This window comes from Primulina tabacum, chromosome 12 (assembly GCF_025594145.1).
Source record: "Primulina tabacum isolate GXHZ01 chromosome 12, ASM2559414v2, whole genome shotgun sequence".
NCBI classification, from domain to species: Eukaryota; Viridiplantae; Streptophyta; class Magnoliopsida; order Lamiales; family Gesneriaceae; genus Primulina; species Primulina tabacum.
Window position 1 is genome coordinate 661,363 of NC_134561.1, and position 24,815 is coordinate 686,177.

The 24,815-nt window shown below is 37.3% G+C and overlaps 3 protein-coding genes across 20 annotated transcripts; all 3 read left to right on the forward strand.

The window, feature by feature from the left end:
- The first annotated feature begins 6,454 nt into the window (after positions 1-6,454).
- Positions 6,455-16,653, forward strand: LOC142521418 (uncharacterized). 18 transcript variants are annotated; one of them, XM_075624620.1, is made up of 6 exons: positions 6,455-6,568; positions 6,663-6,686; positions 6,950-7,016; positions 7,492-7,578; positions 8,150-9,384; positions 16,381-16,649. In XM_075624620.1, the coding sequence occupies exons 5-6, from the start codon at positions 8,415-8,417 to the stop codon at positions 16,410-16,412; spliced, it is 1,002 nt and encodes a 333-aa protein (XP_075480735.1). In that variant the 5' UTR covers positions 6,455-6,568; positions 6,663-6,686; positions 6,950-7,016; positions 7,492-7,578; positions 8,150-8,414; the 3' UTR covers positions 16,413-16,649. The 18 variants fall into 18 exon arrangements, 5 of the variants coding, with proteins under 5 accessions (XP_075480735.1, XP_075480734.1, XP_075480738.1 ...); XM_075624619.1 differs by lacking the exon at positions 7,492-7,578; XM_075624623.1 differs by lacking the exon at positions 6,950-7,016.
- A 3,020-nt stretch (positions 16,654-19,673) lies between these two features.
- On the forward strand, positions 19,674-22,909 carry LOC142520571 (FT-interacting protein 7-like). The gene has a single exon (XM_075623608.1). It carries the CDS (start codon positions 19,844-19,846, stop codon positions 22,907-22,909), a length of 3,066 nt encoding a protein of 1,021 aa, XP_075479723.1. The 5' UTR covers positions 19,674-19,843.
- A 445-nt stretch (positions 22,910-23,354) lies between these two features.
- On the forward strand, positions 23,355-24,104 carry LOC142520572 (V-type proton ATPase subunit G-like). The gene is made up of 4 exons (XM_075623609.1): positions 23,355-23,392; positions 23,473-23,565; positions 23,646-23,746; positions 23,855-24,104. The coding sequence occupies exons 2-4, from the start codon at positions 23,478-23,480 to the stop codon at positions 23,996-23,998; spliced, it is 333 nt and encodes a 110-aa protein (XP_075479724.1). The 5' UTR covers positions 23,355-23,392; positions 23,473-23,477; the 3' UTR covers positions 23,999-24,104.
- The last annotated feature ends 711 nt before the right edge of the window (positions 24,105-24,815 follow it).

The following is a 24,815-nucleotide window of genomic DNA, read 5'->3' on the forward strand; positions in this document are numbered from 1 at the left end:
ACAGGACCAAAGTTCGTAAATAAGAACGTACCGCCACCACGATCGGGAGAGTAGGTGGGGGATTGTTACGTTCTTATTCAGATCGGGATCCCAAGATTAGGAACGAGTCGAGTCAGAGAGCATGAGTAAGAGTTTGATTTACAGTTTTATATCGATTCATGTCTTTCAGATTTGACACATGTTATTGATAATTGTTCATGCTTTTATATCTTTTATATGATTGCATGTATACATGATTTATACTGGGAATATATTTCTCACCGGAGTTATCCGGCTGTTGTTGTGTTTGTATGTGTGCATGACAACAGGTGGGACAAGATCAGGGTCAGGATGAGGATGAGAGAGGACAAGTTAGCGTGGAGATCCGGATCAGAAGTAGATAGGCTTGACACATAGTAGTTGAACCCTAGTTTGACAGGACTGTATTTAGTACAAGACATGTACTTTTACTTTTGATATGTATATCAGATTGATTACATTACGTTTTCGCACTTGTATTTAAAAAAAAAAATTTAGACCCTGTTTATCTTAATTGATTCAATCATTCCCAAAGATGATTAAGAAATTAATTAGCGTCCGGGTCCCCACATCAGATGGTATCAGAGCAGTAGGTTATCTTAGTCTGAGATAGGAGCTAGTGAGCGGGTGGAATGAGATTTTCTTTCCTTGCTTTTGATTGCTAGCATGATTTCTTGCTTTTATACATAGTTACCTGATTATCTAATTTGATTTGGTAATATGTATTATTTGAGAATGAATCAGAACCGATTCTTGATCAGCAGTAAGATGATCAGAGGAGGACTGAAACAAGTTTGTTGTATTTGGTTACTAATCCTTTTGGTAATCAGATATACCTCCTCGAAGAATCCCAGAATAGGGAGGTACCTCGAATAATCCGATGGATGATACAGTAACACCGAGGGAAACACTACCGAAGAGCTCTCAGTTGTTTGAACCGTCGACTTTGAAGGGCACTAAGACATCTGGTGATTTTGAGAGTGGTGATAGTAGCACTGGGAAGAAGAAAGATTATTTGAAAGCCAGAAGAAGACAGTTTAAGAAGTATGGTAGTGGTTCATCCAGCTCAAGTGGTTCACGACAGAGCCAGAGTTATACCGGAGTCTATTGTAACATATGCGGAGGGAGACACCGACAGAGCAATGCTACGGAGTATATGGTAGTTGCAACATTTGCAAACAGCCGGGACATTTTGCGAGAGTATGTCCACAGAGAGGTTCCCGAAGATCTCAGGGAGCAGAATCAGCTGGATCAGTGGCTTAGACTGATAGACGATCATCAGCTGTTCATTCCTTACATCCACCACCGACTACTACTCTGTCACAGCAGAGGCCAGGAGGAAGCCAGACAGTTAGCCAGCCTCCGAGACAGCAGGCTGGAGTATCTGCTTTGACTGAAGAACAGGCTCAGGAAGCATCAGATGACGTTGTTGCAGGTAACTGTTATTGTGTGGTTATCCTGCTTATGTATTGATTGATACAGGTGCATCCCTTACATTTATTTCTGAGCGATTTGCATTGATTCATGCATTGCCTGTTGAGTATTTATCATCTGTAGTATCTATCTATTCACCTTTGGGGAGATGTCTTGTACCAGTGACGTCTGTTAGACATTGTATGCTACAGTATGACGGGCATGAGATTGAGTTAGACTGTATCGTACTTGGGTTATCTGATTTTGATTGTGTTATCGGTATTGATATGCTGACCAAGTACAGAGCGACCGTTGATTGTTTTCATAAGATTGTGAAATTCAGACCTGAGAGGGCTGAAGAATGGAGATTTTACGGTAATGGTTCTGGATCGAGAATTCCTTTGATATCTGCTATGTCTATGACTTGATTATTACAGAAAGGAGCGGAGAGGTTCCCTGTGTATTCAGTAGACTTACTGAAATCGAGCCCATCATTGGCTGACTTGCCAGTGGTATATGAGTTTGCTGATGTATCCCCAGATGAGATTCCGGATTTGCCTCCGATTTGAGAGATAGACTTCAACTTTGAATTGGTACCAGGTACAGTTCCGATTTCTAGAGCTCCGTACAGAATGGCACCAATCGAATTGAAAGAGCAGTTAGAAGATCTACTGGCCAAGGGGTACATCAGACCGAGTGTTTCATCTTGGGGTGCTCCAGTATTATTTGTGAGAAAGAAAGACAGTTCTATGAGACTCTGTATTGACTACCGGCAACTGAATAAGACTACGGTAAAGAGCAAATACCCTTTGCCTCGTATTGATGATTTATTTGATCAGTTGCAGGGTTCTTCTGCTTATTCCAAGACCGATATGAGATCTGGATATCATCAGCTGAGAGTCAGAGATTCTGATATTTCGAAGACAGCGTTCGGAACCAGGTATGGACATTATGAGTTTATTGTCATGCCGTTTGGGTGGATTAATGCTCCAGCTGTCTTTATGGGTCTGGTGAACCGTATATTTCAGAAATATCTCGATGATTTCGTGATTATTTTTATTGATGATATATTGATTTATTCAAAGAATATGATTGATCATGCTGAGCATTTTGTGTTGAGAATTCTGAGAGCTGAGAAATTATATGTCAAACTGCCGAAATGTGAATCCTGGTTGAGACAGGTTGTAATTCTGGGGCATATTATATCCGGAGACGGTATTTCTGTTGATCCCAGTAAGGTTGAAGCCGTGATCAGTTGGCCGAGACCGACATCTGTATCAAAGATACGCAGTGTTATGGGTTAGCAGAATATTATCATCGATTTATTACAGATTTATCGAGTATTGCTAAGCCTATTACTCAGTTGACTCAAAAAAATGATCCATTTGTTTGGTCAGAAGACTGTGAGTCCAGTTTTCTTGAGTTGAAGAAGAGACTGATCAGTGCTCCGATATCAACTATTTTGTCAAGTACTTGTAATTCTGTTGTTTATTGCAATGCTTCTCACAGAGGGTTGGGTTGTGTTTTGATGCAGCGAGAATATGTTATTGCTTATGCCTCAAGACAACTGAAGCCACATGAGTCTCGCTACCCAATTCATAATCTTGAATTGGCAGCCATCGTATTTGAACTGAAGATATGGCGACATTATCTATACGGTGAGAAGTTTGAAATCTATTCTGATCACAAGAGTCTAAAATATCTATTTTCACAGTCAGAATTGAATATAAGGCAGCGAAAATGGCTTGACTTATTGAAAAATTTTGATTATGAAATCAAATACAATCCGGGGAAATCTAATACAGCAGTGGATGCACTGAGTCGAAAGGTATGTTCTTTATCTTTATCGATGCTTGGTGTTTCAAATGTGATAGAAGATTGCTGTCTTTCTGGATTGATATTTGAGACAGATTGTCAACCGTGGAGACTATATACTATTCAAGTCGAACCAGAGCTGATTTTAAGAATTAAAGCGGCTCAGAAAGTTGATCAGAATGTGCAGAATTCGATATCGATGGTCAGAGTAGGGCATTGATCCAAGTATCAGGTTTGTGATAGTGTGTTTTATGTGAATAATCGTTTTGTTATGCCAGATAATTACGAATTGAAATGACAGATATTGTCAGAAATGCATAGCAGTCGATTTTATATTCGTCCTGCTAGCAGGAAAATGTACAATGATTTGAAAAGATAGTTTTGGTGAAAAAAATGAAAGCTGATATTGCTGAATTTGTATCTAAGTGTCTGAATTGCCAACATGTAAGAGCAGAAAAAAAGAAACCAGGAGGACTGTTACGGAGTTTATCCATTCCTGAATGGAAATGTGATCATATTTCCATGGACTTCGTGACGAAATTACCGCGTTCCTCCCGAGATGGTAATGCGATTTGAGTTATTATTGACAGATTGACCAAATCAGCATGTTTTATTCCGTACAAGATGACATACATACATGACCAGATGACAGAGATTTATGTCAGAGAGGTGGTCAGATTGCATAGAGTACCGAAGTCGATTGTTTCAGACAGTGATCCTCGGTTTACTTCGCACTTTTAGCAGAGTTTACAGCAAGCTCTAGATACGAAGTTACATCTGAGTACCGCATATCATCCACAGATCGATGGACAGTCGGAGCGGACTATCCAGATATTGGAAGATATGCGTAGAGCTGTAGTGCTTTATTTTAGCACTAGTTGGCAAGAATCTTTGCCACTTTGTGAGTTTTCGTACAACAGCAGCTGTTAGACGAGTATAGAGATGACAATGTTTGAAGCGTTGTACGGCAAGAAGTGCAGGTCCCCTCTGTATTGGGATGACGTATCCGAGGTACCTGAGATTGGACCTGATATGATACGAGAGATATGACAAAGAGAGTGAAGCTAATCCGTCAAGAAATGAAAACAGCTCAGAACGGAGACTATTCCGCTTGTGAATGTTCAGTGGAGTCGACATGGCATTGAAGAAGCTACTTGAGAAACTGAATCAGATATGAGACAGAGGTTTCCAGAGTTATTTCATTGATGTGAGTCTTCTTATCTAGCTTCTATTCTTTATACCTTATTGTATCTGATTTGTTATCTGAGTTGATTTCTTGTGATTTCGGGGACGAAATCGGATCTTGGGGGGGAGAAATGTAATGTCCGAGAATTTTGTTATTATAATCGGAAATGATTTGTTGATAATTGAGGTGATTATAGATTGAACGGATCTGACCGGGAAAGCCGAAAAGAAGAATGAAATTATGTGCGAGGATGAGCCCTCGCGCATATGCGCGACCACGCCGGGCGCATATGCGCGAAGTAGGCAGAGAACCTCGCGCATATGCGCGAGGATGGTAGAGAGTTGTGAAGAGCCTCGCGCATATGCGCCGAGTGAGGGCGCGCATATGCGCGAGCTGCCGAGACTACACGCGCCGAGACATGGTGTCTCGCGCATATGCGCCGAGGAGGGTCGCGCATATGCGCGAGACGTGCAACTTAAAGGAGTATGCCACGTTTTGCTGGCCATGCAATTGATATATTTATAGTTCAATTGTTCAGTAGCATTTGGAAGAAAGATTCGAGAATCGAGGGAAAAGCTTCAAAGAGTATTCAAGCTTCTTCGTACTTTCAAATTGAGATTGTGCCAAATCCGGCTACCCGATTTTCAATAGAGTTTATTATCGTGTTCCTATCGACGAGAGCTTCAACTGGACGTAAGTTTTCTTATGTTTTGTTATGATTTGAAATTATGATATTGCCAGAATCAGATATGATTGATATATAGTGTTCTTGACATAGTAGATATCGTATAATCGAAACCGAATTGAAGAACGGATACCGTACAGAATTTTTATGAATTATCAGAATTGATTTGATTGAGATTTGATATCAGATTTGTATTGCTATCGATTATGAGATGTTGGGATTGATATCTGATTGATATTGTATTGCTGGGTATATTGAGATTATGCAGTTATGCCGTTGAAATATAATTAGATTGAGTTCTGATTATATTCAGTATTGAGTTGAGTGGTATAATGATATTATACTCCTCGATATTGTTATTACCAGATTGAGTATGGATAGATTTGAATTCGAGTCTTCGACTTCGTCAGACCGAGAAGGGAAATGTATAAATTAATGTTGATCCGGGATTGCACAAATCGAGTTTGATTTAACTTGAGTTTCCCAAAATCACATACTGAATTGTCATTGCCTCGATATGTTGCAATGTTTGAGATTGATATGTTTATTCTATTGATTTATAGTTAAGCATATGTTATGTGAGGAGTCATGGGCGGATATGCCTTGTCCTTGGGTTGATGTGCCTGATATTTGGCGGAGAGGCCAAGTCTTTGGCAGAGGTGCCAAGACACCGGAAGTTTGGTCATATCGATGTTTCTTAGGAGTGGATTGACTTCTATTGCCGAGATTCGATATGGACAGGACCAAAGTCCGTAAATAAGAACGTACCGCCACCACGATCGGGAGAGTAGGTGGGAGATTGTTACGTTCTTATTCAGATCGGGATCCCTAGATTAGGAACGAGTCGAGTCAGAGAGCATGAGTCAGAGTTTGATTTACAGTTTTATATCGATTCATGTCTTTCAGATTTGATACATGTTATTGATAATTGTTCATGCTTATATATCTTTTATATGATTGCATGTATACATGATTTATACTGGGAATATATTTCTCACCGGAGTTATCCGGCTGTTGTTGTGTTTGTATGTGTGCATGACAACAGGTGGGACAGGATCAGGGTCAGGATGAGGATGAGAGAGGAAAAGTTAGCGTGGAGATCCGGATCAGAAGTAGATAGACTTGACACATAGTAGTTGAACCCTAGTTTGACAGAACTGTATTTAGTACAAGACATGTATCTCCAGAAACCGAAACTATTCCCGTAACAAATCTTCAAGTCACTGTCGTCTTTTTGACCGCCTGTATTTCCACCATCGGTCATCGAAAAATTAAAGTAAATATATGGTTGGAAAGCTCTTGATACCCATATTGAAGTGTTTCTCGACATTTTTTGAAAACTCGTTGCCCCTTTCTCCGCTGAATCGTCATCGTACGTCGTCGGAGTTCGGAAATTGATTGAGGGCTTTTGTTCTCTTGGTCATAAGCTTCGTTTTGATATATATATTGAGGTATAAACTATGATTCCAGAAATTGTTTAAGGGTTTCTCCATTTTTGGTTAAATTTGATATCAATATTGATATTGAATATATTTTTGGATGTAGGTACAAACTTTGAGTTGAATCGAGGTATCGATTAAATTTTAGAAATTTGTAGCGATTTTCAGAATATGTAAGTAGATATTATCAAAGTAGTGAGGCTACAAATCGAGTATCAGCTAGTTAGATGATTTACGACGAATAAAAATCGAAATAATTAATTTTAGGCATTTTAGTCGAATATTGAAATTTTAGGAATTTAAAATGGCTAAATTGTTGAAATTGGATTTTTAGTGAATTTAAATGGTTATGAAATTGTTATATGATAATAAGACCAAAAAATTAATATTCAGGTGATTTGTCTGAGTTGGCAATTCCAGGACTTTTTTGAGGATTTAAGTTACTGGTAAATTAGTTGAGGTACGTAGAGATCAGCTATTTTTCACGTTGTCTGACAGAGGCATCTGATGATCCTGTGTATGATTTATTTGCTATTTGCAGATTTATGTGATATTATATGCTGACTCGCATATCATCAGTTGGTGATTCAGTTATATTTCGGTTGAGATCCGTTATATATATGATATGATAAGGTGTTCTGGTGATGTTTGGCTACCTTGATTCGGTCCGGCTTAGGTAGTTGTTGGCTTTGAGGCTGGGCCATATCCCAGGCACGGTCCGCTGAGTCGTGGACCAGCTCGAGCATATATGTATGATTGTTGATATCGATCATTTGACTCCTGATATCCTGATATCTTGCACCTATTCATGCATTGCATTCATGCATGGCATCATTGCATTTCTATGTCATATATCGTGGTTTCTTGATGTCTCGTACTGGGGTTGCTGACCCCCGAGAGGGGGCTGTCGTGTTTTTTGTGTGTGGACATGACAGGTGGTACAGGTGGTTCGACCTCAGGCGCTCGAAAGGAAGCCTCAGGAAGTACCAGAGCTCCCTGAGAATAGACGCATTTGTATTTTGGTACTGCATGGTTTTGCTGTCTCCCAGATACTCTATGTATATATTTGGAGGATTGTATTATGGTATTATCGAGCCTTGTCGACTCTATGATATTTTGGTTTGGATATGTCATGATCGTGTCTGGCTGGCACGTGTGTATGCTGTTGTGTTTATTGAGGTCATATGTTGTTTATTTTGAGTATTTGATTTTCTGGTATGTCCTATTTACGGGAAAGTCATGTCGAAATTTTTATAGGCCCAAACGCAAATTTTTAACTCACTTTTCCGCTGTTTACTGATAAATCAAGATTGCATGTTAATAAATCGTGATTAGGATAACGGGCCCTCACAGTTGGTATCAGAGCGTAGACTGGGATACGCTCGTACTAGATTTAGTACACTCGAGTTTAGGCACAAGATATTTGTGCGCATGTGTTTGATTATTTGAATTTAATTGCTCTTGTCTGGAATGAATTATATGTTAGTATCTAAGAGATATGACATGTAGATTATACATTTGAGTTGTATTTCAGTCCTTTGGATTATATTGAGGTTATGGAATATTTTGGGAATTTAACCTTAAATTTTGTAGAATGGCAACTAGAGGAAATAAAGGGAAAGGAAAAGAAGTGGCTCAGGAGTCTGGGGCACAGAATATCGAAGAAGATGATAGAGTTCCTCGAGGTAGGCGCGGGCGTCCTGCTGCAGAGATAGCCGCTAAAGCTGATGCAGAGCTAGAACAGTTAGTTCACCGAGTTGATGAAATGGAATTGGCTGTAGCTCGATTTCAGAATATGCATCCTGCTAAATTCTTTGGAAATGAAGGCAGTGATCGAGCAGAAGGATGATTGAAACACATGGAATTCCTGTTCAACACAGTACATTATAATTCTGATAGAAGGTTAACTATGGCAGTTCTCCAACTACGGGATCGTGCACAGCGTTGGTGGGAGGCTACTACAAATGTACTGCAACAAACAGGTAGTCAGATTACTTGGGAGGTGTTTCATGCTAAATTTCTCCAAGAATATGCTCCACCATCCTATTACTCTGCCAGAGAATCAGAATTTCATCGACTAGTTCAGGGCAATATGTCTGTTGAGGAATATGCTCGACAACTTTATGCTCTTCTCACTTATGTACCACATGTGGCTGTCGGCGAAAAAGGTAAAATTTCAAAATTTTTGGAAGGACTGGACTTTCAAATACATGCTATGGTTATGGCTGGGTCGCCTACAACTTATGCCGAAGCTGTGGACAAGGCGATTGGAATTGAGGCTGGATTGAAAAGGGGTAGACAACCACATGCTCCACAAATGCCTAGTGGTGGTTCATTTTTTTCAGCAGGTACACCATCTTTTCCATCTCAACAGTCATACCAACAGAAACAAAAAAAATTCAAACCAAAAGGAAAACAGTTTAAAAAGAAATATCAGTCCAGTTCCTCTAGTTCGAGCAGTTCACAAAGTGTAACAGATGGACAGTACCCCGTGATTTACTGTGATCGATGTAGAGGAAGACATCCTACTGCACAGTGTAGTGGAGTATTAGGTTCATGTCATACTTGTGGTCAGTTAGGGCATTTTGCCAGAGTTTGTCCGAGCCGTGCACAGGGACAGATGCAGCCACAGCAGTTGCCTTATGCCAGAGGTAGTTTTCCAGGTGGCTCATCTCAGCAACCATTTACTCCTGCACCGTCCTACCAGCAGTCTAGTTACCCACAGGTCAGGGGTAATGTGCCACAGTCTTTCCAGGGTCCTCAACAAGCCCGAGTATATGCTTTGACCGAGGATCAGGCTAGAGAGGCTCCAGGCGGGGTGATCACAGGTACTTGCCTTATTTACGATCATATTGCACGAGTTTTATTTGATACTGTAGCATCTCATTCATTCATTGCATCCGATTATGTTAATGAATATGAACTTTGGACCACACCATTTCATGAAACTGTATCTGTGTCTACGCCAGCTGGTCGATTTATTCCATCTGGGCAAATTGTGTTAGATTGTGTGTTGCATTTCGATGATATCATTATGATCACAAACTTGATTGTATCATTGGTATGGACACACTGTCTAGTTATCGAGCCACTGTAGATTGTTTTCATGGTGTAGTACGATTTAGGCCATACTATGGTAACAAATGGAATTTTTATGGTCGAGGATCACAAGCTAAGATACTGTTAGTCTCAGCGATGGAAATGTTTAGATTATTATCTTTAGGAAATGAGGGATATATGGTTTATGCTGTGGATGCTACCAAGAAAGAATCGAAATTATCTGATATCCCAGTAGCGAAAGAATTTCCCGATGTCTTTTCTGAAGAAATACCAGGCTTTCCACCGCAGAGAGAAATTGATTTTAGCATCGACTTGATGCCGAGTACTGCGCCGATCTCTAGAGCGCCGTACAGAATGGCTCCTGCAGAACTGAAAGAATTGAAAGAGCAGTTACAGGATTTACTCAAAAAAGGTTATATACGCCCTAGTATGTCACCTTGGGGAGCACCTGTACTATTCGTAAAGAAGAAAGATGGTTCCATGAGAATGTGCATTGATTATAGGCAGCTCAATCGAGTTACTGTTAAAAATAAATACCCTCTGCCTGGAATTGATGACTTGTTTGATCAGCTTCAAGGAAATTCTGTTTATCGAAGATTGATCTTCGATCCGGATACCATCAACTTCGGGTTAGAGAGGAAGATGTTCCTAAAACAGATTTTAGAACTAGATATGGGCATTATGAATTTCTAGTAATGCCATTTGGTTTAACAAATGCACCAGCAGTATTTATGGATCTGGTGAATAGAGTGTTCAGAAATTTTCTGGATAAATTTGTTATTGTCTTTATTGATGATATACTGGTGTATTCGAGATCAAAACGAGAACATAAAGAGCATTTACGATTGGTTCTTCAAACACTTTGAGATTCTCAATTGTATGCTAAGTTGTCGAAGTGTGAATTTTGGATGGATAGCGTGATATTTTTGGGTCACGTGATATCAGCCCAAGATATATCTGTAGATCCGAGTAAAGTTGAAGCAGTCCTGAATTGGGCTAGACCAACCAATATACCGGAGATTCGAAGTTTTATGGGATTGGCTGGGTATTATAGACGATTCATTGAAGGATTTTCGCAGATTGCCCGACCTATTACCCAATTGACTAAGAAAGATGGAAGATTTATTTGGTCAGATGAATGTGAGAATAGTTTTCTTACATTGAAAGAGAAGCTGACAACAGCTCCAGTGTTGGCATTGCCATCTGGATCAGGTGGATTTGTAGTTTGTACTGATGCATCATCAAGAGGTTTGGGATGTGTTTTAATGCAACATGGAAAAGTTATTGCCAATGCTTCAAGGCAATTGAAAACACACGAATCCCGATATCCAGTTCATGATCTTGATCTAGCAGCCATTGTTTTTGCTTTAAAAGTTTGGCGACATTATCTTTACGGTGAGCAGTTTATTATCTACTCAGATCATAAGAGTTTGAAATATCTGTTTACTCAATCAGAACTGAATATGAGACAGATACGATGGTTAGATTTACTGAAAGATTTTGACTGTGAAATACAGTATCGGCCAGGAAAAATGAATCAGGTTGCAGATGCATTAAGCCGGAAGTATCAGGATGTTATGATAGCATCTATCCATGTCTGGCAGAATTATGATGATTTATGTACTTCTGGTTGGAATTTTCAGCCTAAAGGCAATCATTTTATTGTATCTGCTTTACAATTTGAGCCGAAGATTATTTCGAAGATCAAGAAAGCTCAAAAGAATGATTCACAGGTTCAGAAATCGAAAGATCTGGTTTTTTCTGGTGACCCAGATAAATACAATATCTCATCAGATGGTTGTTTACGAATGAATAACATATTGGTGGTACCAAATGTCGCAAGAGTGAGAGAAGCATTGCTTCAAGAGGCACATTGTAGCCGTCATAGTGTTCATCCTGGTACTCATAGAATGTACCACATACTGAAACCATATTTCTGGTGGGATGCGACGAAAAGAGATATTTCAGAATTTGTAGCGAAATATTTGACATGCCAACAGGTTAAAGCCGAAAGAATGAAACGTGGAGGTATGTTACAGAGTTTAGAAATACCACAATGGAACTGGGAATATATTACAATGGACTTCATGACTCACTTGCCCAGATCAAACAGAGGTTGTGATGCAATCTGGGTGATAGTTGATAGATTGTCCAAATCAGCACATTTTATTCCATACGATCGTACTTATGCATATAATAAAATGGCACGATTATATGTGGATAATGTTATTCGATTGCATGGAGTTCCAGTATCTATTGTATCCGATCGAGATCCTAGATTTGCTTCCAAGTTTTGGAGTAGTCTTCAGAATGCTTTGGGTACTAAGTTGGCAATGAGTACAGCTTATCATCCCCAAACAGATGGTCAGACAGAGAGGACTATACAAACTTTTGAAGATATGTTACGATCAGTGGTTATGGATTTTAGTGGAAACTGGCAAGAATCTTTACCTCTGGTTGAATTTTCATACAATAATAGTTTTCAAACAACTATTGGGATGGCACCATTCGAAGCTTTGTATGGTAGAAGGTGTCGATCTCCCGTATGTTGGAATGAGGATGGAGAAAAACCATTGGTACAACCTGAGTTTGTTGAAGAAATGAATGAAAAGATAAATTTGATTAGAAAAAGGATGAAAGCATGTCAGGATCATCAAGCTAGCTACGCAAATAAAAGACGTAGGCCCTTGGAATTTCAGGTTGGCGATCAAGTTTTCTTGAAAGTGTCACAATTCCGTGGCACGATAAGATTTGGGCGAAAAGGGAAGTTAGCTCCACGTTATATTGGACCGTATACTATTGTTGAGAGGATCACCATATTGGCTTATAGATTGGACTTGCCGCAGAGTTTGTCTGCTGTGAGACTCCGAATATAAAATAGCATTGATGGCATTTTTGAAAATAAGTTGAAAAATATTCAATTTATTTTGATGGCATTTTCGTAAATAAGTTGAAAAATAATGAATTAATTTTAAAAAATAAAATATGACATATCTTGGTCATATGAAGTCCAAATGATTTGAGATTTGGATATAACGTAGAAAACTCAAAGATACAGAAGTTTCATGTTTTGAGTTTTGGAAAATTGAATCGTTTGACTTGTCCAAAGAGATATACCGACATTAAAATTTTAAATAGTATATATTATATTATATTATATTATTAATATAATATAATATAATATTAAAAAAATTAAAAAATATATAAATAAATTTGAATCGACTCACGTATGATACAGAGCGAGAGAGGAGAGGTGAGAGACTATGGTTTTGTGATTTTCTTCTCGATCGTGCGATTTATCGATTTATCCAATCGACGAATCGACTTCAGTTCTGGGATCGTTGACACGAGGTCTTCGATTTGAGGTATAAATTTTATAGTTTTGGTGATGTTCGAAATTCATCGATTTTTGGAATAAATCCGATAAATTGTTAAATCATACAGAAACTGAAGATTGTTGAATAATGTATGATTTTAACGAAGTAGAGATGATTATAGTGATGTTTTGAATTATTCCCAATTTATTATAATTAGGGAATTTTAATCGTAAGGTTGAGATTGAATAATTATTTGTCAGTTGTTATTAATTCTGATAAATATATGCGGTAGAATAACCGACAAGAAACTAAGTTTTGAAGTCGGAATTGAATTATGCTATGATTTGAATTTGATATGAATTTTTGAAGTTTCAAAAGATATTTGAAACTTATATTATTGATTTTGAATTATGTTATTGATGTAGATAAATTATTATATTGGTATCTTCAAGCTACATCAACTGGAACGAAGAATTGAGGTATGTTGCGACCGGTTAACATACGACATGTATCTGTATTATATGATATATGTTGGATTGATTTGATTGATTGGATTGAGAATATGTGTCTATATGCCTTATTTGTTGAGTTTATGTGGCATACATGACATTGAAATTTGAATATCGATGTATATAAAAAATGTTTTGTTAACACACATCGTTTGATGCATACATCGATACATGACATGCACGTTGAGCTATGATCCTTGGATACCCTGATATGATTTGATTTGATTCTGGTGTTTTTGAACACAATGCTATGTTTGGTATTACATGACCCTTAAAACATAGACATTTGTGGCCCCGATGATTGGATATGAGATTTGGGATTTGATGGCGCTTCGTCGACGCTATCATACGAGTATCCCTGATTGAGGCCGGTGTGCCAGCTCGAGCATTGATTTGATAGCGATTCGTTTGATTCTGACATGTGCTCAGTGGATGGGCATTTGACCTGATACCACCACGACATACATGCATTGCATACCATATATCATTGTTTAGATCTGTGGTATATATGATGGTTGTTCCATACAGAGCTTTGCTCACCCCCAAGGGGGGCTGTTGTTGTCTTTGTGTGTGGACAATGGCAGGTACTCCAGAATATCAGGAGACCGGAGAGGGTACTTCTGGAGGGAGTCACAGTTGAGTTGAGGTTTATGTTTTGTTCCCAGTATATATGTATATGTATTATATACCGGGGCATGTCCCGAGAATATGAGTTGTTTGTATATGATTGGTTATGATTTCGTGTGGGCATGTTTATGATGTGAGATTAAATACTATTTTTAGTATTTAAATTATAGAAGAAATATTTCGGGCTCATTGTAAAGAAATTTTAAACTCGTTTTCCGCTGTATTTAATTAACCCTAATCAAAGTGTATTGTAATAACGATTAGGAACTAAAGGCCCCACATCTGCTATACATGATGTTTTTCATGTATCTATGCTGCGGAAGTATGAGCCGGATCCATCTCATGTTCTGAGACCCGAGGATGTAGAGTTAGACAGTTCTCTTAGCTATGTTGAGTATCCTATACATATTCTTAATCGAAAGGATAAGCAACTTCGAAATAAGACGATTCCACTGGTTATAATACAGTGGAGTAGACATGGGACTGAAGAGGCTACATGAGAATTGGAGGCTAAAATGCGTCAAGAATGGCCTCACTTGTTTGAAATTGTCACAAATTATTCCATGTACTCTGACTTTCCTATGTATTATCAGTGGTAGATGTGTGGTTAGGTTGTATATAAGGTGTGTTGTGTGTTTCGATTTCGATGACGAAATCTTTTGTTAGAGGGGGAGAAATGTAATGACCCGATTTAATTATATGTTATTTGGCGATAATTAAGATTAATTATTTTAAATTGAGGAATTTAAAATAATTAAGCCAAATAATTAAATTGTGTGTTTATGCATCTTTAAATTTTATAGCATACGAGAGTTGAAATAAAATGGACCGGGTCAAGTTTCGAACCCAAAAGAAGAAAAGATAAAACACACACATATAATATTACTATTAATATTATATATATATATATATATATATATATATATATATTAAATGTAAATTGATAATCCAACGTCATCCTCACCATCTGAAACCGTAGCTATCTTCTCTCTCCAGAAACCGAAACTATTCCCGTAACAAATCTTCAAGTCATTGTCGTCTTTTTGACCGCCTGTATTTCCACCATCGGTCATCGAAAAATTAAAGTAAATATATGCTTGGAAAGCTCTCGACGAGAGCTACGTTTTGGTACCCATATTGAAGTGTTTCTCGACATTTTTCGAAAACCCGTCGCCCCATTCTCCACTGAATCGTCATCATACGTCGTCGGAGTTCGGAAATTGATTGAGGGCTTTTGTTCTCTGGGTCATAGGCTTCGTTTTGGTATATATATTGAGGTATAAACTATGATTCCAGAAATTGTTTAAGGGTTTCTCCATTTTTGGTTAAATTTTATATCAATATTGATATTGATTATATTTTTGGATGTAGGTACAAACTTTGAGTTGAATCGAGGTATCGATTAAATTTTAGAAATTTGTTAGTGATTTTCAGAATATTTAAGTAGATATTATCAAAGTAGTGAGGCTACAAATCGAGTATCAGCTAGTTCGATGATTTACGACAAATAAAAATCGAAATGATTAATTTTAGGCATTTTAGTCGAATATTGAAATTTTAGGAATTTAAAATGCATAAATTGTTGAAATTGGATTTTTAGTGAATTTAAATGGTTATGAAATTGTTATATGATAATAAGACCGTTTAAATTAATATTCAGGTGATTTGTCTGAGTTGGCAATTCCAGGACTTTCTTGAGGATTTAAGTTACTGGTAAATTAGTTGAGGTACGTAGAGATCATCTATTTTTCACGATGTCTGACAGAGGCATCTGATGATCCTGTGTATGATTTATTTGCTATTTGCTGATTTATGTGATATTATATGTTGACTCGCATATTATCAGTTGGTAATTAATGTGCAAAATAAAATAAAATATTTCTTTGGTTCACACACATTTTATTTTCGTTAGACACATCAATACCACTGAACATATCATATTGAGCCTATCTGTTATTGAGATCTAGTTATATTTCGGTTGAGATCCGTTATATATATGATATGATAAGGTGTTCTGGAGATGTTTGGCTACCTTGATTCGGTCCGGCTTAGGTAGTTGCTGGCTTCCAGGCTGGGCCATATCCCAGGCACGGTCCGCTGAGTCGTGGACCAGCTCGAGCATATATGTATGATTGTTGATATCGTTCATTTGACTCCTGATATCCTGATATCTTGCACCTATTCATGCATTGCATTCATGCATGGCATCATTGCATTTCTATGTCATATATCGTGGTTTCTTGATGTCTCGTACTGGGGTTGCTGACCCCCGAGAGAGGGCTGTCGTGTTTTTTGTGTGTGGACATGACAGGTGGTACAGGTGGTTCGACCTCAGGCGCTTGAGAGGAAGCCTCAGGAAGTACCAGAGCTCCTTGAGATTAGACGCAGTTGTATTTAGGTACTGCGTGGTGTTACTGTCTCCCAGATACTCTATGTATATATTTGGAGGATTGTATTATGGTATTATCGAGCCTTGTCGACTCTATGATATTTTGGTTTGGATATGTCATGATCGTGTCTGGCTGGCATGTGTGTATGCTGTTGTGTTTATTGAGGGCATATTTTGTTTATTTTGAGTATTTGATTTTCTGGTATGTCTTATTTACGGGAAGGTCATTCCGAAATTTTTATAGGCCCAAACGCAAATTTTTACTCACTTTTTCGCTGTTTACTGATAAATCAAGATTGCATGTTAATAAATCGTGATTAGGAATAACGGGCCCTCACATTTACTTTTGATGTGTATATCAGATTGATTACATTACGTTTCCGCACTTGTATTTAAAAAAAAAATTAGACCCTGTTTATCTTAATTGATTTAATCATTCCCAAAGATGATTAAGAAATTAATTAGCGTCCGGGTCCCCACAGTATCACTTATAAAAATATCAGATTTATACAATAAACTAAATGATAGATCTGAAAAAAATTAAAGAATATCTATTTGATACTAGTTTTGAAACTGAAATCAAATTTCTAGAAAAATCTAGAATGAAACGTTTTTTTCACAATGATGTAAAACCAGTATGCAACTTTCGACACCCTCCACACATGAGATAATTTAGTTTACAAAATAGATGATATATGATTCACTTACTAATGGCTTCCTTGAGTTTTGAAACCCTTGCACGGTATTGGTAACATGGAACGTAGAATCACAATGAATCAACCAAATGCTATAACTAATGTTAACCATATCGGATTATAATTAATGAGGGTCGAGTAATCATATTCACACCTTTATCTTTCCTCCATAACATTCCGCTCTCTTCTTAAATGCATGTAGTCAAAAACTCATTTATTTACCACTTAACCTTATGTCTATTTTAGAAGATCTTAAATTCATGATAATGTTGAGTAAGAACATTCAAAATATTTGATATTTAAAACATGAAAACTATATAATTAAGGCGCTTGTGATTGTATGAATACTATCGTAATGTTTGATAGAACCCCTGATCCAAGCAGAATGTTGATCTTTATGAAACTATTCGAGAAACTATTATATATCTCTCACTTTCATAAAGATAGTCAAACGAATATCTGATTTCAGTAATGATTGATGGTTAATCTATTTTAACAGTAAATCGGTGTTTATTAAGCCTAAATGAAGAATAATCTTCTCCTTTTGTACTTTATTATTATAACCTTGAATATCGAGAATCAAAAATTAATATCAGAGTAATTAATATGATAAAATGCTGCAAAATAAATAAATAAATAAATAGAAAATATGTTAATGTTACTAGTCAAAGATAAAATAAACTATTTAATAAAATGGTTTTTACAATTTAAATGTAATATGTTATGATATTAATAATTGTCTTCATTTCTAAAAATATTAAAAAAAAAACATCTCTCAATTGTTTTTTCAAAAATTATACTTGGAGAACATTTTAAAAAATATTTTTCGGAAATGTTTTACAAATACCTATCCAAATACATACTTTAAATTTTTTTCACTCATAAAACTAGGCGTTTCATCGGGACTTAAACCGGTTCTGGATTGATGTGTGATGAAACAGAATCAATCTTGTGTGACATCGGATTGCATTGGTTCTGGATTTACCGGATTAAGATTCCAACCTAATCAATAATTTTAAATAATCATTCAAACAATAATACTTATTAATTTTAATCATTATTTACATAAAATAATATTTCGTACCTCGCATAAACCGGAGAAATACTAATATACTCAAAAATTCAGTTCAATATTTCATCGCTTCAATATGTATATATCTACCAAGATTCAAACATAAGAAAAGTAAGAAATATTCGATTGGGAAAGTGGTGGTGGGGAGACATTATCCATGAAGAACATTCTTCTTCCTAAAGCCCAAAAAAAGGCGTCTGTATATTCAAAGAGAAACTTTAAATACTGTTGGCCACAATATTCCACAGAATAAGGTTCCCCCAAAGTGAAAGAAAAAGTGGCACTGATTCTTGAAACCCAAACACAAATTGGAGTGTTGTTAGCTTTTAAGTGCAATTCGTCTGTTGAAAGAACTGATAAAGATCAAACTTCTGAGATATATCCAATGTATTATATATGTCACCAACTTGTGTGAGACGATCTCACGGGTCGTATTTTATGAGAGAGATCTCTTATTTGGGCCATCCATGCAAAAATATTACTTTTATGCTAAAAGTATTACTTTTTATTGTGAATATCGATAAGATTGACCCGTCTCACATATAAAGATTCGTGAGACCGTCTCACAAGAGACCTATTAATTATATATATCTGTTTATTCCGCCCGTTTCAATTATATAAGCTTCGTTTCCTTTTTCGATTGTCTTAATATATAATCATGTTTCTGCATTGGTAAATTCATCTGTTAAAATATAGTTATTAGAAAATCTAGTAAAGAGGTACTAAAAAATAATCTTTTGTGAAGTTGAGGGATAAACGTAGTTTTCAGGAAGACCTTGCGATCAGACGCGAGATATTGGAATTGCCCGTGGACAAATTGGGAAACAGGTAAAAAAATCAGATAAAATCCAAAACACTTGCTTAAATTTTATATTCCATCTAATAAAATAATAACATATATATATATATGTTATTATATGTGTATATATATATATGTGTGTGTGTGTGTGTATATATATATAAGTGGACATTATTTTACAAAATACTCTATATTTTGTCCCATGGTATAAAAATGGAAACTACCATCCATAAATTTTTTGCCTAAATATCTTTAATCAAAGGAAGTCTTGGGTAGAAACAATCAAACAATTCGAACTATCGAATTCAATAATTTTAAATACAAATCAAATATTTTTAAAACAGAAATGATTGGTTTACCTACCGATTATTATGAATTCATTAATTTTAACCTCATCCATCTATTTATTTTGAATTATACTACAATTCTAGTCTCAAATTTGTCGTCCTTGTTCATTACTACTTTTTAAAAGGAAAATTCCATCCAAGTAAAAGAGGGAATCTCCTTTTTTGGGAACATTTTCGGTAAATCATACTTCCATAAATCTTTAATAATAAAAAATTAATTATCTAACACTTGCAATCTGTATTTTTTATTACATCATTATCCTATACTTTATATTTATTAAAAAATTTAAGTTCGAAGAATTCGACTTGGCCCGCTCGATTCTCTCCTTACAAAAGACGTCTTTTTCTGTCTTAACATTACGCAAAAAGAAACTCAAACCTTGTTTATTTTTCTCCGCCTCTTCATCTCTACGTATATTTGTTTTGTTTGCAACAGTAACTGAGTGCAAAGAATTCAGCCTAATAATCATCAATGGCGAAACTAGTGGTCGAAGTTCTTGAAGCCAGTGATCTCATGCCTAAAGATGGGAATGGTTCTGCCAGCCCTTTTGTGGAAGTTGAAGTTCAAGATCAACGCCGAAGGACCTCCACAAAATCCAAAGATCTCAACCCGTGTTGGGACGAAAAGCTCGTGTTTGATATCAAGAATCCTAGAGACTTTCATGGTGAAGCTGTCGAGGTTTTTGTGTACAGTGATAAGAACAAACATGGCCACCACAAAAGTTTTCTGGGAAAGGTTCGGATTTCTGGCTCGTCTGTTCCTGTTTCTGAGAAGGAGGCTGTGGTTCAGAGGTATCCTCTTGATAAAAGAGGTATCTTTTCTCATGTTAAGGGTGACATTGCTTTGAAAATATATGCAGTGGATGCGGGTGTTGATGGATTCCATCATATTGATCCCCTGGAGGAGGTCTCGGAACGGGTGGATGTTGTCGGAAATCGTCATCATAACCATCATCATGAAGCAACAGAAGGGATCATTCCTCCGGGGGATTTCGATGGCAGTAGGATTGATGACGAGTATCTCCATCAAGAGAGTTACGAGAGAAACAAGAAGAAAAAGAAGGAAAAGAATGTCAGGAGATTTTACTCTTTGGGAACTGGTGGTGGTGGTGGCCCTCCTCGGCCGCCGGCTGGAAAGCCGTTTTTCGAGGAATCCCGGTTGGATTTTGCTCAGGCTGCACCGGTTTCTTCGACTACTACTGTGATGCAAATGCAATTTCCTGAACAGAAACCCGAGTATAGAGTGGTTGAGACTAAGCCTCCTTTGGCAGCCAGAATGGGCTATTGGGGAAGGGACAAGACTGCGAGCACTTATGATATGGTGGAGCAGATGAATTATTTGTTCGTAAGAGTTGTCAAGGCTAGAGATCTTCCGGTGAAGGACATAACCGGAAGTCTCGATCCATACGTCGTGGTGAAGATCGGGAACTATACAGGGGTGACTAGCTATTTGGAGAAGAATCAGGACCCAGTTTGGGACAGCGTTTTCGCGTTCTCCAAAGAGAAACTTCAGTCCAGTTTGATTGAAGTTATAGTTAAAGATAAAGATGTTTCAATGGATGACTTCGTGGGGAGATATGTGTTTGATGTTTCCGAAGTGCCTGTTCGTGTGCCCCCGGACAGTCCTTTAGCTCCTCAGTGGTTTAGGCTGGAGCACAGAAACGGGGAGATACTCAAACGAGGAGAGATCATGCTTGCGGTTTGGATGGGAACACAAGCTGATGAAGCCTTCCCAGAGGCTTGGCACTCTGATGCACATGGCCTAAGCCAGCAAAGCCTTGCGAGCACACGTTCAAAAGTGTATTTCTCTCCCAAGATGTATTATCTCCGAGCGCATATCATCTCAGCGCAAGACCTCGTGGCTTCAGATCCAGGAAGACAACCCGACACGTTTGTGAATGTACGTCTTGGGGGTCAGGGAAGGGCGACGAGGGGTGCTCCCATGAAGAGCACTAATCCTGAGTGGAATGAGGAGCTTATATTTATAGCATCTGAGCCTTTTGATGAGTACATAATTTTCAGCGTGGAGGACAAGGTTGGAGGGGGCAAGGTTGAAGTGATTGGAAGGGTGATCATACCGACTCGGGAGATTCCTCAAAGATTAGAGATAGGTAAACTTCCAGATGCGCAGTGGTTTGCCCTCCACAAGCCGGCAATGGCAGAGGAATTAGATATGCGGAGGGAGAAATTTGCTAGCAGGATTCTTCTTCGGCTCTGCATAGATGCTGGTTACCATGTTCTGGATGAGTCCACGCAATTTAGCAGCGATCTTCAGCCATCATCCAAGATTTTGAGAAAGCCAAGCATGGGAATTCTTGAAATCGGTATTCTGAGTGCTCGAAACCTGCTGGCAGCGAAAGCTAAAGAGGGTAAACTGACGGATGCTTTTTGTGTGGCTAAGTATGGGAACAAATGGGTTCGAACCAGAACACTGCTCGACACGCTACATCCTCGTTGGAACGAGCAGTACACTTGGGAAGTATATGATCCTTGTACTGTCATCACAATTGCTGTGTTTGATGATTGCCATGTCAATAACAAGGATGATCCGAAAAAGGATCAGAAGCTGGGAAAGATACGAATAAGGATCTCCACACTCGAAATTGATCGAGTATACACCCATTCCTATCCATTGCTGGTTCTTACTCCTGCTGGTCTAAAGAAAAACGGGGAGCTCCACTTAGCGTTACGTTTTACCTGCACCGCTTGGGTGAATATGCTGACACAATATGGAAGGCCACTTCTCCCAAAGATGCATTACGTACAACCGATTGCCATTAGGCACATCGATTGGCTTCGCCTCAATGCAATGGTACTTGTGGCATCAAAGTTATCCCGTGCCGAACCACCCCTCAGAAGTGAGGTAGTCGAATACTTGTTGGATGTGGATTACCAAGTCTGGAGTCTTAGAAGGAGCAAAGCCCACTTTCACCGCATAATGATGCTTCTTTCGGGCATCTCACAAATCTTTAAATGGATGGATGGGATCTGTCACTGGAAAAACCCAGTGACAACGGTCCTCGTGCACGTACTATTCATGATACTGATCTGCTATCCAGAACTGATCTTGCCCACTATCTTCTTATACCTATTTGTCATTGGTTTGTGGAACCTCAGGTTTAGGTCAAGGCTTCCGCCCCACATGGATGCTCGACTTTCTCAAGCCGAGGATGCTAACCCTGATGAACTAGACGAGGAATACGACACATTCCCTACTACTCGTGACACGGATACAGTGAGGAGGAGATACGACAGGCTGCGAAGCATCGCAGGAAGAGTACAAACCGTGGTCGCAGACTTGGCAATGCAAGGGGAGAGGGTGCTATCTCTATTGAGCTGGAGAGATCCTAGAGCCACTTCTATCTTTATTGTATTTGCATTGATCTGGGCTGTGTTTTTGTATGTTACTCCATTCCAAGTAGTTGTATTGATCTTCGGGATTTACTATCTGCGCCACCCCCGGTTCCGGACCAAGCTGCCGCCGATACCTGTCAATTATTTCAAGAGATTAACAACCAGGGCAGACTCCCTTCTGTGAAATTTATGCATCAAGATTCAAGCAGAGAGTTTAGTCATCAAATCTGATAAAGTCTGCAACAGAGCCACATTTCTTTCTTTAATTTCTCGTACTCAGTTCAACAACTTTGTTGCATAATGATGATTTTCAATAATTTAATAGAATTTAAATGAGAATTAAGTGAGATGGATCACATTTGCCATTTTGATAGAAAATATAATGTTCTCAATTAGTTCAACAATAATGCTGTCAATTATTTACAAAATTTAAAAGATGAGAACAATTTATTTGAATCTGATCAACATATATGTGGATATTTCCAAGGATATTTTATTGTCCATTAATTTAATGGGAAATTGACTTAGTAAAAGTTACATAAAACAGAAACCTTCTATTTCTATGGAAATAATCACACGTTCAATCATCCATTGTGTCCTGAACCATTTGATCCTCTCCACCAGTTTCATCAAGAAACATATTGCAACCTTTTGCTCAGGAAAACAGGTATAGGATCATCGTTCTTTCTTCGTCGTCCTTTCGTTTCAAACATTTCACCTGATCGATCTTGTCGTTTGTTGGTGTAGTTTCAATGGATTCAATGAGAGGACAGGGAGGCATACAGATGCTGCTTACTGCCGAACAGGAGGCTCAACAAATCGTCTCGGCAGCTAGAAACTGTACACATGCCTCAAATTCTTGTTTGCTTCAAGAAAATCATTGCATGTTTCATTTTTTATTCCATGTACATAATTTTCAGTGAAGATGACAAGATTAAGGCAGGCCAAGGAAGAAGCTGAAAGGGAAGTCGCGAACTACCGATCCCATCTGGAATCCGAGCACCAAAAGAAAATTTCTGAGGTTGGTTGTCCATCTATTTTATTCAAGTCTCTCCCTCTCTTCCATTTTCTTGAATCTTAAACATACAGCACAAGTATCATTGATTGCTTAAATTTTGTTTGTTTGTAGTCAAGCGGGAGCTCGGATTCGACACTGAAAAGGCTGGAGGCAGAAACTGAAGAAAAGATTCAAAGCTTGAGGCATTCAGTTTCAAAAGTTTCCCCTAATGTGGTCAAAATGCTACTCAAACACATCACATCTGTTAGAAATTAAATGCAAAGAGGTTTATGATATCTAGTGTGGTATCTTAAAGTTCAATAGTTTTCTTGCATCTGATGAGGTTATTGCAGTATGTCAAATTGTTCTTTTATATGTACTAGCAAAAAGCACGTGCGATGCACGTGAATATTAATTATTTTAAAAAAATCAAAATATGATTTTTTTAAAAAAATAATTTGAATCATTTTTTTTTATTTATATTGGTTTAGTCTTTTGTCATATTAGACGAATAAATTAATTAAGAACTTATATATCTTACTTTCAAAATCATTTCTCGAATTAAAATTCAAGCAATTGATTTTATGTTATATAATAAATTATAATGAGCATAATACATAAAACGAATTGAAATGAAACATATTTTGAAAATATATATATCTAAGCACCACGTATAAGGTATAATAACCTAAAAATCAACCAAATTATGGATTTTATAAATGCATAAATAATAATTTATATAAGTGAAGCACACTAAGGGCAAATAATTATCAATTTAAAATATTTGTAACCAATTCATCAAAATATTATCAAAACTAATGAAATAATAATATTAATAATAAAATATAACATATATTATTCAATTTAAATATTATTTATCCTCCTACAAAACTTTTTTATCTTTTGCCTTAGAATTATATATCATAGATAAATTAATTTTCATATACATTAGTTAATGAATAATTTTTTAAAAAGTATATAATTTATATTTTTCATTAAGCCATCAATTACAATTATATATGTATATATATATATATATTACGTATTTTTATGTGTTTAGTGATTGTATATTGTTGAGATCAGGAAAGAATTT